At 50.8% G+C, this 14,369-nt stretch overlaps 1 protein-coding gene across 1 annotated transcript; it reads right to left on the bottom strand.

The window, feature by feature from the left end:
* Positions 1-751: 751 nt before the first annotated feature.
* Irx1 (iroquois homeobox 1) lies at positions 752-6,311 on the bottom strand. The gene is made up of 4 exons (XM_034523279.2): positions 5,770-6,311; positions 1,783-2,818; positions 1,417-1,489; positions 752-1,184 (listed from the first exon to the last, which is right to left on the bottom strand). Exons 1-4 carry the CDS (start codon positions 6,043-6,045, stop codon positions 1,127-1,129), a joined length of 1,443 nt encoding a protein of 480 aa, XP_034379170.1. The 5' UTR covers positions 6,046-6,311; the 3' UTR covers positions 752-1,126.
* Positions 6,312-14,369: the final 8,058 nt, after the last annotated feature.

The raw sequence follows: 14,369 nt of genomic DNA, 5'->3' as shown, positions 1-14,369 counted from the left end.
AGATCTCCTACCCGGGTTTAGAGAAGCGCCCTTGGCAACCCCTCCACTACAATCAGCACTCACTCCCCACACCAGAGCGCACCTTCTCTCTGAAGCCACTACCTAATCTTGAATCATAAACCAAGGGAACCCCGGAACCCGGAACCCGGAACCGCACGCTATGTTGCTTGTCCATTTGAGAATATTAAAAAAGAACCTTCCGTTTTCTCCTCTTTACACTTAAACAAGTAACTAAACACATTGCGAGCAATATTTCATACTCCATTAAGTCCACACTCTGCCTAGAAAACGACCCTCTTCTAAAACGCACCGCTCACACAACTAGTGAGTAATTGATTTCGAGCCCGAAGTTCCCCTTTGGGAGTGTGATTGAAAATTCTCTTCATTTTCCCCTATTTTGATCCACTTTAAAACACCGTTTTTGTAAACTGACTAAAATTGAACGCATTTACGTACTGAGAAAGGCTGCTCCAGATAAACGCTTGTCTAAGCGTGGCAAAGATTTAAACTGCCAACAAGAAGCTGACCTAGGAGCAAAACGAACAAATTCAACCTCTACCACCACCGAAAGACTGTGGGCCTGACACAGTGGTTTACTCGGTGGAAACACTGTTCCAAGACCCTTCTCCCAAAGGAGTCTCTGGCATAACCACAGCCCCCTGGACTGTGCCCAGGATTTCAAGATCGCATACATCATCGCCTCCCCCAAAACGCAGGCGCACAGGGACAAACAGCTGCAGCCTCGTGGACGTCGTTTCATTTAGTTTATTAGACAAAAATATATGATTTAAACAAGTTCGCTGACGCGCTATTTACAATCTGAAATCACGCTATATACAGAAAGGGGGAAAAGAAACAAAGAAGACACAAACACGGAGGGGGGGGGCATTTGCCGAATCGGATAATTAACCCGAGCGGCAGGTTGAGCCTTACTCCCCCCTTCCCCAAGCGCTTAGGCAGGATGAGCCCCTTTCTGCAGAGAGCGATGTGTGAGAATCACTGACGCTGCCGTCACGTTTGTCCTTTACACAAGTCTCAAATATTTGTCTTAATTCTTCCCTCGTCTCCTCCCCCCAGCCCCTCCCCCCTCCCCCCGCAAAGTAAAAGACGACCCCCCCCCCCTTAATCAGGCAGACGAGAGGGCTGCGAGGATCCGAGGCGTTCCCTCCTGCGGGGCCAGCGAGCTGTACGAGAAACACAGCAAGAAGACACCAGCAAATGAGTAAACAGATCCAGCGCCACCACGGAGCCCCAGCTTCTTCCGGCAGAGTCCGGGCTGGAGCTAGACCTCCTCCCATCAGGCACCCCGCTCCAGATAACTAGAGCAGGCTAGGCCCGTAGTGCTCTCCAATTAGGACTGCAGGACCCTCACTGCCACATCCATCCCGCCCCAGGGCAAAAGCAAAAAGCACTCACTTGTCGCGCACCGGCTGGAAGGGCGACTTTAGCTGCTGCGGGGGCGAATCCGGCCTGGTGACTAGGTCTCTCTCTGCGAGGAAACAGAAGATTTGCAAGTTTAGGAAAAGAGTTAGGTAGTGGGGTGCTGAGGCTGGAAGGGTCTCTATGCCCAGATTCCTTGATAATGCTCAGATAAATTTCCTGTGACCAATGTCTGTTCCTATACTTCCGTGGAACAAGCCCTTGGATAAAGCTCAGTGTCAGAGAGACCTAGGCCTAGCTACCACAGCAAGTCTCCCCTGCCCACCAGAATCACTCACTCATCTCTGAGTCTCTCTGTATGTCCGGGGCCAAATAAGTAGATGCGACCTTTTGGCTCCGTACCTGGAAGTGCAGGACTGCTACGCGCCGAGGCCTTCTCACCATGGAGTATCCCGGTGGCAACCTGGACAGGCGGCTGCGGAGGTGGCGGTGCGGTCAGGTGTGAGCCGTGAGGTGTTGCATGCGGCGCGCTGACGCCCAGGAAAGATCGCATGTTCAGCAGCGAGCCCTGTGCTAGGAACGCGCCGTTGGTCCAGTTGGAAAACTTGCCTATGTGGCAGGTGTACAGTCCGTGGCTGGGTAGAAAGGCTGGGTGTTGCAGGGGCGAGCCGCTGGGCGGCCCGTGTGCGCTGGCGTGGCTGGAGGGTGGCGGTGGAGACGCCTTAGGCGCACCGTCGGGGCTAGTGGCTGTCTCAGCCAGGGACCAGATCTTGGGCTTACTGTGCGGCGCGCCCTGCAGGCCGACCGCTGCGGCGCCAGGACTCAGCAGGCGCGTGCTGCCGGGCTCTGAGACCTCCTTAGCCAGACCCAAGGGCGAATCTTGGGACTTGAGTGTCTCGGCGGCCGACAACGGGGAGCCTTGGTCCCGAGCTGAGGCTGGAGGGGCTACGCGTGCCCTAGGAGCCTCCGCCTTGTCCTCTTCGTCTTCGTTGCTCTGGTCGCCATCACGCTCGTCGATCTGATCGATGTCAATGCTTTCCAGGTCGATCTCCTCGTCGTCCTCGGCCTTCTCGGGGTCGCCCTCCGTGTCGCTGCCAAAGAGGGCACCGTCTTCCTGGTCCTTGCTGCGCGCCCCCCAAGTCACCTTGTTCTCCTTCTTGAGGCGCCGGCGCGCGTTAGCGAACCAGGTGGAGACCTGTGTGAGGGTCATCTTGGTGATGATGGCCAGCATGATCTTCTCTCCTTTGGTGGGGTACGGGTTCTTGCGGTGTTCGTTGAGCCAGGCTTTCAGCGTGCTGGTGCTCTCGCGCGTGGCGTTCTTGGGCCGTCCGGGATCCCCGTATTGGAACTGGCCATAGGGATAATAAGCAGGCGTTGTGTGGGCTGCGAAGGTAGCTGGGTGCACTCCGGGGTTGTCCTTGAGTTCATACTGAGAGCCCTGAAGCAACCGCAGAGCAAGAGAGAAGAGAGAAAGGAAGTGGAGAGAGAAAAGAGATGGGGAGAGATGAGTTTCAGGAGCTAGGAAAGAAAGACCCGTGCTGCTGTGGACCCTGGGGGCACTTGATTCACCAGGCTCAGAAAAGGAACACAACACACACACACACACACACACACACACACACACACATACACACCACACACCACTACTTGGAGAGTCAAGGCAGCTGGAGTCTTTTAACTGGATTGTAGGCGCCGGGTCTCCACTAAAAAGATTTAAAAAAAAACAAAAACAAAAAAAAAAAAAACTGTTGGTTCACTCTAGAAAAACTTCTAGAAGCCCTGGATTTTTAAAACTCCATGCAAGGCCTGCCCAGACCCCTTCCCTAGTCTTTCCACAACCCTTGGTCCCTAACACCAGCCCTTCGCAAAATTCAGATTTTCAAGTTCAGCTTACACTAGCTGGAGGGGGGGGGGCGTTTTATGTAGGCTGATGAAACAGTTTCTCCAAAGTGAAACACTCAGAATTCAAGGCTCCTCCTTCCCACCCTGAAGGACTCAATCAAAATAAACCATTCAGGGCGCTCTTCAATCTAAATTCACCACCAATTTATAATGAAAGCAGAGCCCTCCTTTTGCCTCCCAAATTAATCTGCATATAATGGTTCACTCACACTTAGAGGTCTGTAGTGGTGACAGGTAATTTAAAATTTAATCCTGGCCATCCTCAGTAACAATGACAAAACATGTTTTTTTTTAAATACAAAAGGAGAGCTTATCCGGTAAAATATTAACGTCAGGCCCTGGAGCCACAGGCTGCAGCTCAGGGGAACCGGTTCAGTTTCCTGGGCCTCTTCTTGGTTACTTTATCTCTTAAGTTTGACTTTGATCTGCAGCCGAGCAAACAGAAACTGTTTGCAGGCATTTAGAGGCCATGATTTATTTGCAATCAATATTCTTTTTATCATCAGTAGTAAAACACAGCAAGTCAAATTATCCCATCAGGTTTTTTGGTAAATAACATTTTATCTTTCTAACAGCCTCATTAGGCCTCATTATTACCATAAATTGCCCAGACAGACGCTCACTCACAATTTTATCTTTTGGGTTCCAAATACCGGATCATAGAAGGTTGGAAAGCTAGGCCTCGCTGAGGGTTTGGATTTAGGCTTACTTTCCAAAAACCCGGTAGGAGACCTGGAGGTAACACAAACACCTTAGGGGACGAATTTTATTTTCCCTTTAGTTTAAAGAGAAAACAAAATTAAACAACAACAAAAATCTCCTATGGAGTTTCCCTATCTCACCACAATGGAGCAGACCCCCTCCCCCACAAGCACACAGGCAGGATTCCCAAATGGCTCGCATCTGTATTCAAATTTTTAGTTAAAAAATACTCACAAAAATAATAAAGAAATCACCCGTCGTCTTCCATTTTAAAAAGGATCCAGTTACCAGGTTAGCAAAAAAGGAAGTCGGAACCCTAAAAAAGTTACTAAAAGCTTATTTCTTTGCTTAATTAGTTTAGTGATCGAGGCCGCGCCTAAGAGGCTTCTGTGGCCCGAATTCGTTTGTGCTTCGCCCTGGTAAAATGTACATTTCGCTTTTCAAAATTATTTTAGTTGTAATCGTCAAGGAGAAATTCGGCCTCGTCTCTACTGGGAATTGTTTTTGAAAGGGCACCTTGTACATCTCTCATAGGTCTCGGGGCATACTGGCTGTCTGAACAAAATGGGGGTTGATCTTCCTGGTTGGGAAGCATCGGAGAGGCAACTGGCTGGGCAGACCACTGAGAAATAGGCTTTCTTTCTAAACTACAAGAAAAGTTCGGGAAATGGAGCTAGCCGCTTTGCTCCTGCACAGTTGGAGGCCAATCTTTTAGGGGGTCTGGTCTAGTCTGTTTTGCCAGAGACTGGATAATTCAGTGTTCTTGGAAATTGCGCTATCCAAAAGATAGCCGGGCCGCAGGGGGCTGCCTCCAAAAACACCCGCGCCCGCCTCGCAATTTGCTAGCGGCCTCAAGTTTAAGCGGCCCGACCTTTCAGTCAAACCAAGGAAAATTGATCGTTTGGAAGGACAGACCAGCCAATACTCCCGTGGAGAATTAAATTTAAACACACACCCCTATCTGATACCCACTGGCACAGGAGAGGGAGAGCACCATTTATTTTAAGCACTGGGACACTGTTCCTTTAACTCTCCCTTATGTAACACGGGAAGAAAAGTGCTTTTCTTTCGGCTCAAATGAAAAGTTTGGCAACTTACGAAAGTAAAGGCAAACACCGTTTCGGAAGCCAGAATTTATGTCAACTTAGTATTTTTTTTAAACCCCAATTCCTATGGTCCCCACACACTCCATTAAGAGACCTCTCTGTTCTGCCGATGTCTATTGTTTGTTGGGATGTTTTTGAGGGACTCTGCTAGGTTTAACCGGTTCCTTTTGGCAAAGTAGAGGGCAACTATCTCTGCTCTGCCAAAGAGGGAGAAGGAAGGTCTTCTGGGTCCAAGGGAAAGCTCTTGCAGCGCTCAGGCGAGGCCGGCCGCCAGGCCAGGGCAGTGTTAGTAAGGCGGCCCGGGCTGCGGGGCCCTGGCGGCCGGCCCTGTCGCACTGAAAGCGCCTGGCCGTTTTGCCCCGGACCTCCAGCTCCTGTCGCCGTCTCAGGCCTGCTCTGGAGACTTCTCTCCACTAACTCGCAACCCTCTTTTCGGCCCGGGTCTCCAACCTCCCAAGACGGCAGTGGTCACTGCCTGGGCCTCTGGGCACTCCCGAGTCCCCAGGGAACGAGGTCTCCGCCACCGGATCCCCTCTGCAGGACCCTTCTCGCTCCTTTCCCAGACACTGCCTGAGGGTCCTCTGTTTCTCTGTTCGGCCAGCCGCTCCCGCTGTCCCCGGGTGCCGTGATCTCCCGTGGGTGCGGGCCAGGAGGACGCGCGGGAGGCGGGAGCACTCACCATCTGCGAGAAGAGGCTGAGGTCGGCGGCATAGGGCAGGAAGGCGCTGTAGTTGGGTGCGCCGGCGTACGGTCCAGCCGCTGCATACATGCCCAGCACCGAGGTGACCGCGGCGGCTCCCGCGCCTGCTCCTAGCTCCGCAGTCCCTGGCCGGCCCGACGAGGCGGCGGCCGCAGCAGCCGCGGCCGCAGCCAGCACCCCAGGGCGTTCTCCACCGTAGGCGCCCGGGCCCGCGGCGCTTAGGTATTGAGGGTAGCCCAGCTGCGGGAAGGACATGTCCGCGGGCTCGGCGGTAGCGGAGGGCAACACTAACTGCGCAGGCAACGAGACCAGCAGGCGATCGGAGGAGGCGCGACTCGGGGACTGCGGGCGGCGGGCCGGGCGCGCTCCGGCCGGCCCGGGGGCGGGGGCCGCTCGCAGTTCCTCTGCCCAGTGCTCACTGGCGGCGCCCGGCTCCCGGCTGCGCCCGGATCCGAGATCGCGCGCCGACTGCGGCGGCCGCCCTCCGCTCGGCGGCGGGGCTCTCAGACACAATTTGAAGTTGATGCTTTGATTGGCATCCCCTTGAGCACAGGCCCCGCCCCTGGCTCCCCTCCCGCCCCCTCCCTGCCTCCAGCCCGCCCTCGCTGGCCGCTCCCGCCCCTCACGGCGAGCACGTGGTGCCCCGCGCCCGCCGGGCCACCTCCTCCTCCGGTGGGCGCGCGCGGCCCGTCTGCTGGTGTGGGTCCGGAGGCCGCAGGCTTCTTCCCAACCAGCCCCCGCGGCTTTTGACAACCTGTCGACACCGGTTTACAGCTGTCTGACACCCGGTTTTGCATCCGAGATCTGTTCGCCCACCCCCTTTTAACAAAAGCAACTCGGGGATTGCGTTTCTACAGCTGGGGTGGCAGGGAGAGAGGCCTGGGGCCAGGGGACAGTCTATAGTGAGCAGCCTCTCCTCTGTGGCTGGCGCTGCAGTACCTCCGTGGGACATACTTGGCTGAAGTGTTCGGATAAATCGAGCATGGCTAGATACCTCGGATACAGGGTGCGTCGTCTCTCTGGCCCCATTTGATATCAACAGATCCTCTGGAAATTGCTGCCCCCCTTGCACTTGAAGAATCGGGATGTGGCCGCACTCTGTCAGCTTCTCCAAATATAAAAACTTTGAAAATGGGCAAGCCAGCTGAGAAGTCGCTGCCTAGCGGCTGAGAGATCCTAGAGGGAGGGGAAAGGATGTGTAGGAGGGAACGGACCTTCACAAGGTAAAAGGACTGGCAAATCTTGCCTATAGCCACCCTCTTCCAGCTTTAGAGAAGCCTGCACGGCCTGGGCGCCCGCGTTTGTCCACTAGGTGTGCAGACGCGGGGAGAGTCACCTTGTGTGGAGCTCAGGTACCTGAGGCGGCGCTGCGACTAGCCAGTCCAAGCGGACAGCCGCCACTCCCCTGGCTTTGAGTCCCCTCACCCCTAACTCCTCTGCCCAGCTCCTATCTAGGCTAGGAGAATGAGAGCTAGCCAATTTGAAAGCTCTAGCAGCAGTTATGGGGCCTGGGCCAGGGGCCTGGCTGCTCTGTTCTCAGGGCAGACTTGGAATGTGCCTTCCTCTTTCATGCAGCAGGGCCGCCAGAAAAAGATGCTTCCGCGCTGGGTTCCCTAGCTTGGAATTGGAAGTGCAGAACCAAAATGTCCAGAAACTCCTAGTGCCACGTTTCTTGCTGCTGCCTATAATGTGGCATATGCCTGAGTGTGTCACATAACATTATCCTGGTGGAGCTTCACCTTCAAGGTCTGTCTAATGCCAGCCTTGGAGAATTGAGGGGTACAGGAGCAGGATTGACAGAGAGCCCCAACAGACATACTGGAATGCTGCTGTCCAGGGCCATCGGGACCCTGGACACTGCTAAAGCCCACTTGCTTGCCTGGAGTCCCAAACTCTGCAATGTCAGGAAGTCCTCGAGTATAGGTCTTGAGGAAAATCAGACACTGAACCTTGCCTGTAATTAGCCACAGTACAGCTGGTAAACATAGTTACTAATTACCAGAGGGAAATCAGCCTTCCTTTCTCTGCTCTGGTTTGGGTCTTCTTACTTATTCAGGCTGTTTCCTCCATCTGAACCTGCATACTTTATGCCCCCCAACACCCCTAGGAACCTCAGAACCTGCTTTCCTGCTTGGATTTATTCTGGAGGGTAGCCCGGGGGACAACCCCTCCCCCCCCCAGCTCTAGCTTATGAAGCTCCTAATTGTGACCTCTTCCTGGTTCCCAGCTCATCAGTCATCTTGTAACCAGAATCAGGATCCTATCTTACATTCTCCAAACAAACACATCACTGCAGGGAAGTTCTAGTGAAGCACTGGTCTGACCGTTGTTCTGGCTCAGTGAACCCGGGTCTCATTTCAGATGACAGGTAAATGCAGGAAAGATAAGACCTGAGCTGTTACCTCAGAGAAAGAGGTGGGAAGTCAGTCCAAATAGAATACATCTCCCTGCCAGTATGCAGTGGTAGAGGGGACACCAGCTTGCCATCATTCTCCATAACTGCCTGTTTGAGTTGCAGGTGTTGGGCCGCCTACCTCCGCTCTATTAGACCACTTAGGAAGGGTTTGGGAGTACTTTGTCCTCACCCCCACTGGCTCGGCATTGCTACTTCTCACTCTATGTAGGTCACCTGCACCAAAGACAGGAAATGGGTGAAAACTGCAAGATAATTCCAGGGGATCCAGCTGGGCAGTTTTGGTAACTTTCCTCTGAGGACTGGGTGGCAGCAAGAGCTTTGCCATAGATCAGGGCTGCAGGAAAGACACTTGTGCTTAAACCCAATTTCTGGAAGGTGCTAGCAGAGACTATGGGTGCTCCTTTCTTTCTCCTCGGCTCCTTACCCTGAAGCTTGAACCTCTAGCGGGGGGGGGGGGGGTACCAACAGGGATGTGTATACAGCAATGTGGGAAACATAAAAAGAGTCCTAAAATTACCCACAAATCTCCAGCTGGATGGGGCCGCCCGAGCAGAGGCTGGAAACTCCCGTCACTAGCTGCTGGGAAGCTCATTTGCCCAATATTTAGCATACAGTGGAAAATTGGGGCCAAGATCTTGATGGCATCTGTAATATGCCATCAAGAAGGGCTCCCAGTCTGTCTGGAAACTCTATAGGGGTCCTGTGCTAACAACCTTGTTAGGGGGCCACTTCATTGCCCGTTTTGGACAGAGGGTGGAGCAATATAGAAGAGGGAGTCCTCTGTGAAGGTCGTGGAGTTTGCTTACCGACACCACCAGAACCCACGGATCCCTCCAATAGGAACATCTTCTGAGCCTTCCCTAACTCAATGGGAATGGTGAGAGGCTTTGGCAAGAGAGCATATTCTAGGAGTTGGCTCTATGGCTATCAAGGCAAAGCAAGCAGTAGAAATTCAGACCTAGGAATCTGTACAAGGTGGATCAAGCCTGTACCTAGTAGATTCCCTGGTCAGGTCTGGGAGCCATGAAACACGCACAGAGCAAAGGAGTGGGACTCTCTGGGAGGTCAACTGGTCTTGGGCTCCACCCTTTTCAGGCAGAAGTGAATGTATGTGGAGCAAGGGGTGGGTAAGATAGGCACTGGGGAAGAGGGAGTGAGGGTGGGGGACTTTTAAGGTATACCCCAGCATCAAGCTGATTTTAAGGGGATCTTAAGGTATGATGAAAATTTGTTCTTTGGGGACACTTTTCTACATGAGAGGAAGTTGAGTTTTAGTGCTGCCTTTCCAGAGTCTTATTGTTGGTGGGTAGTCTCTGCTTCCTCTCACTGCTCTTCTCCCAGGGATTTATTTAGTTAAGGTTGATATCAACCAAGCTAGTAATGTCCTAGCTTGCAATTTTGTTTCTTCAAAAATCACCACCCACTGATTGCCAGAGTATGCTGTGGAGGTACTGCCAGGGTCCGAAGTTATTTTAGGAACATTCGAGTGGTGGCTTCATTATCAGAGCAGAAAAACCACGGATTCAAATAGCAAGAATAGGTCTCTAGAGATGGGGACAGCAGCGCCACGGCTGGGCTAATGTGGTCAAAGCCACAAGGACTTCCACAGGACTTGCGTCCCTGATTTACCTCTCTTGTTAAGTACATTTAGGACTTTGCGACTTTCTCCAGTAGGGCCAGATTACAGCCCAGCCCGCTGCCGTCCTCAGGTAAGTATCTATTGGTCCCCTGCATATCAAATGCTGAGAACCGCAGGAGAGCTTGTAGCTGCAACCTTAACCCTCGCGGTGGCATCCCCGTGGTCCAGGGCCCCTAAGCCTGATCTCCTACTATGCCTTGTAGCACCAAGCCAGGGTTCCTAGGAGAAGCTGGAGATTTTGATAACCGCAAACAAGAGTGTCTCACACAGCTGGAGCACACAGCGAGTTCCCGGATAGGTTGAGAGCTGCAGGGATGGTGGCAGGAGACGCCTGGCTAGCCCTACGGAATAAAACGGCCCCAGAGACTCCGTGGTGACCTGAAGAAAACGCTGCAAAAGAAAGGACTCATGGATCGCTCCCCACATGAGGCAGAAACCCTTCGTGGCAGGAATCACCACTAGCTAGAACTAAGCTCAGCCGACCGGTCTGTGTTGAGGGTTTGCTAGAGAACTGAGCTTTTCCCTTTCGGTTGCTGGGAGACCCAGGCCTGAAAATCGCAGGGGACTAAGGACTGCGAGGTGGATCTCAGTGGATCAGTCTAGAGAAACAAGATATCATCGGTATCCGCAGAATCGCAGGATGGAGGTTGCATGCACGTGCACACACGTAAATATTTTATAAATTTCCCCTTAATTAACCAGATCACTCCCATTATGCCTCCAATACTATCAACAGCGACGGTGTGAATGAAGGTTTTCAGGGCTTATAATTTGATGTCACCCGACGGTCGCCCAGGGGCAGAAGCGCAATCGTAGTGCCAGCTGCGCTTGTATTTATTTGTTTTTCCGCCGTGTTCCTGTAGGGCTCCATTATGCAGTTTTTAATTAGTTTGTGTTTGTATTTCACCCGTCCCAAATCAATCCCATCCCAGAGCAAGGCCATGTAAATTCTTGCAGTACAGGTGTTGCTTCCTGCTCCCCTAAGCTAGCAAACGCGTGTCTGACAAATGAAACCCGGACTGCCACGAAGAGGACTGTCAGCTCCCGGCAGCTGAGATCGCAGATCAAAGCCAGTGGGACTTCTGAGCCCTGAGAGCAAGCGCCAGGGAGGATGAGGAAGCTCAGAATGTCATTAGAGGGAGGCAGCCAGAGCACAGGTCTGAAGACAAAGAGACTTCTAATTTCCCTCCAGGGCTATGGTCATCCATCCATCGGGCCAGCAAAATCTAGGGTGGCTTTTTCTTTTGGGACAAAGGACACACCAGTTGCTGCTGATTTTTAGGGGAGGATGGGGATGGTTACTGCAGGATGTATTGGAGAAGCTGGTGAATAGGGAGGCCGGTCCACTAGCCCTAGCATGATGAGAGCTGAGAACGTACTCTGAAGTTTTTAGACAGGAGTCCCACCCCTTGTCTTTTCCTCTGGAAATGAACCATGTGAAGAACATGTACATCTGTTCTTCCACCCATGGAGAACTTAGTTTAAGTGCTCTCTCTTTCTCTTTCATATAAGAAATTGTGCATCTTTGAGGCACAGGAAATTATGATTCAACAGCAGTGTATATTTAATTAGTGTAATCTCGCTTGAATTTAATTACCTATTGAATTATTTGTTTAAAAGGTAGGCTGCCTCGCTTGCCAAGTATCCCGCAGACCCCTGATAACTTGCTGGCATTTAAGAGCTGATCTTTAGCTCCCAGAGTCTGTAGCTGTTCCTGGACAGCTCAAACACAGATTGATCCAGGAATGTGGGTGATGGACAGCCAAGACATCCCATCAGTACAAAGGTCGGTTCTCTTCTGCTGTGTACACGGGGCCCTTTGTGAATTAATGTCCTCTGACTTTTTGGCATGTAAATCTAGTTTATGCTGTAAGCATTTCATGTACTTAGTGGCACACCCCAACCCCTGCAAGCCTGTGAGAGGATTCAGGTATCATCTGCATTTATTATAAAGTTGTGCTTGCATCAGCCAATGGCAGGCTCCAGGGTGCTTTTCCATCCCTCTCCTGATGGTGAAAAGTCCTTTGGTTATATGGGTATCAAACTATGGAAATTGAAGCTACCCTGGTACAGACTTTAACCTGAGCCTTCAGGTCCTAAACCTTGCACCACACAATTTCCTCTTTCTTCCAAAGGTGAGAACAGATAATGCCCAGCTGCTGTTTTCTCTAAGAGACTCCAAGGATGACCTGTTTGCAGACACGTTCAAGTCAGTAGGTCTAGTGCAAAGACTCCACCTACAGACTAGCAGGTCTGCTGAAATCTTTCTCTGGCTACTCTGGAAGCTGACCCACTTGGGCTCTTGTTCTCTTGGTTTGAAGAACCTCTTTCTTTATGTTTGCCTTGGGTAATTGGGAGACTCATCAGAAGCATGTATGGATGGATGGGGGTGGTTCTTGTGGAGAAGGCATGCTACCCTGATGAAGAGAAAAGAAAAAAAAAAAACATGAGACCACACAGATATTATGTTCCTGGATGATCTGTTCACAGAATGCTTTAAGTTCAGGTATGGTCAGTATTGTCATGTAGGTTGATAAGAGTCATTAAATTCCATTTCTTCTGAGAATCTCTGAGTTTTACCATAGCCATGCATTTTGAAATGGATGCTTTAATAACCAATAGTGGGTATGTTGTAATATAAACTTAATCACATTCAATTATGGCTACAGTAGCCTCTTTCTTCCTAACCAGCAGGATGGTGTGGATGTGCTTTCAGGCTTATTTACGGATTTTCTTCACATACTCTTCCAAATAACAAGTGACAGTAACAACTGGAGAGGACTTGAGATAATAGCTAAGCAATGATAACACATTTCTCAGATCTGAGCAAATCCACAGATGACTTGCTAGTCAGACCCTCAGAGAAAACGATACACACAGGATGGAAGGATTGGAAACCAAAATGGTATTTTTTTTTTTGCACTTGACACTTCCAAAAAAATGTTTGAAATTTAGACCAAACGCTGATAGGATTTTCTATCATCCCACAAACGTTTATATCACTGTAGATAAAAGTCGACATGCTAGACATTCCTTACAACAACTATTGACAAACACACACCCTTAAAATGTAGCCCAGCAGAACTCATAACACATGCCAGGGTTTGAAGGGATGTGCATGCCAGACCTCACAGGTTGATGGGTTAAAATCTGTTTTCTGCACTATAGAGGTATCTGCTCAGAAAAAACAAAAGGCAAAGGAAAAAAACCTAGTGTCTTAATGGTTAGTGGGCATCTGGGAACTTCTAAGAAATCCAGGATACATCTGTGATCTGCCAGCATTCTCCAAGACTGGTCTCACAGATAAAAACAGGCAAGACCCAACGCCATTAGCTACCTGGCTACTGACTTTTTCCTTAGTTAACTGTCAGCCCAGGTCATTTTCTGGAGATGTTCTGAAGTTTGGAGCTCTTGGCTGGATCTCTCTTGTTCCTTCTTCATTTTCTAATGCCACAAGAAATATATGACATGGTTCAGTCCTCCTGGCCTCCAGGCCTTTTAGCCTCACAACTTTCCATGAGTTTTGGGAAGTTTCTGTGAGCACACACCCCCCCTGACTACTCCCAAAGAAAAAGTAGGATGAATGTAGAGAGAGAAAGAGAAGGAGAAGGTGCCCTCTGGGAGATGCATTTCCAAAAGTAAGTTGGCTCAAGGGAAGCAACATACCCATGACTAAGTAGGAAGCCATTGTAGGCAAAATTCCTCCCATCCCCATGCTCTGTGCTTCTATAGATTCTGTTAAGGCTCCTCCATTTCAGAGCCATCCTCCATGCCCTCAGGTGGCCTTCAGGCTGCCCACCATCTCCTATGTCACATGTCATATGATGACTAGGGTCCTTTGAGAACATGAGTCATGAATTTCAACATTCTCCTGGTGTTCATTGACCAAATAGACACCCAGGTTGCAGGACAAGCAGGTCGATTTCTGCAGAAACCACAGTACCATTTCTGGCATAGAAATCCCCCAAGCTATCATTTTATATCATCAGTACCCTTTCCTCTCACTTACAGAAGAGCAGCTTTCAGCCATCATGGCCACCAGGAGAACTCGCCTGGATCCACAGTCTCTCATGAGCTGGATTTGCTTCACGCTTGGCCAAAAAAAAAAAAAAAAAAAAAAAAATGACTCCAATATAAACAGGCAGTCTGAGTCTACTGTCTTCAAGTAACTGTGCCTTCCTGACAGCATGTGCATGGTTACTCTGGCAGTGACTGTATTGGGGAGGGATCACAGGTCATTTCACAAGCTGAAGACTGCGATGTCATCTCTACAGATGAGGCATGTGGTTTGTTATAAGCCCTGGCTTAGAACCATGGCACTTGACTCAGGGGCATGTATACAGTGAGGGACACACAGGCCACATGATCTCTTACTGTCCCCCCCCCCCCAAGCCTGCCACCACCCCTGATGTCAGCTCCTGATGGCTTGATGCTCTGTTCCCCTCCCTCCTTCCCACCATCCTTCCTTCCTCTTCTTAATTCTTGTTTATTTATTCTCTTAAGCCCATGGAGAACCAGTGTAAG

This window comes from Arvicanthis niloticus, chromosome 19 (assembly GCF_011762505.2).
Source record: "Arvicanthis niloticus isolate mArvNil1 chromosome 19, mArvNil1.pat.X, whole genome shotgun sequence".
Classification (NCBI taxonomy): Eukaryota; Metazoa; Chordata; class Mammalia; order Rodentia; family Muridae; genus Arvicanthis; species Arvicanthis niloticus.
Note: the sequence above shows the minus strand (reverse complement) of the source record. Positions and strands in the feature narration are given on the sequence as shown.

Excerpts from the sequence above, each read along its gene's own strand:
- Irx1 (XM_034523279.2), bottom strand. The coding sequence starts at position 6,045 with ATGTCCTTCCCGCAGCTGGGCTACCCTCAATACCTAAGCGCCGCGGGC. Across the intron at positions 2,819-5,769 it reads TCAGCCTCTTCTCGCAGATG|GGCTCTCAGTATGAACTCAA; the intron begins GTGAGTGCTCCC and ends CGGTTGCTTCAG. Across the intron at positions 1,490-1,782 it reads TAGCAGTCCTGCACTTCCAG|AGAGAGACCTAGTCACCAGG; the intron begins GTACGGAGCCAA and ends GTTTCCTCGCAG.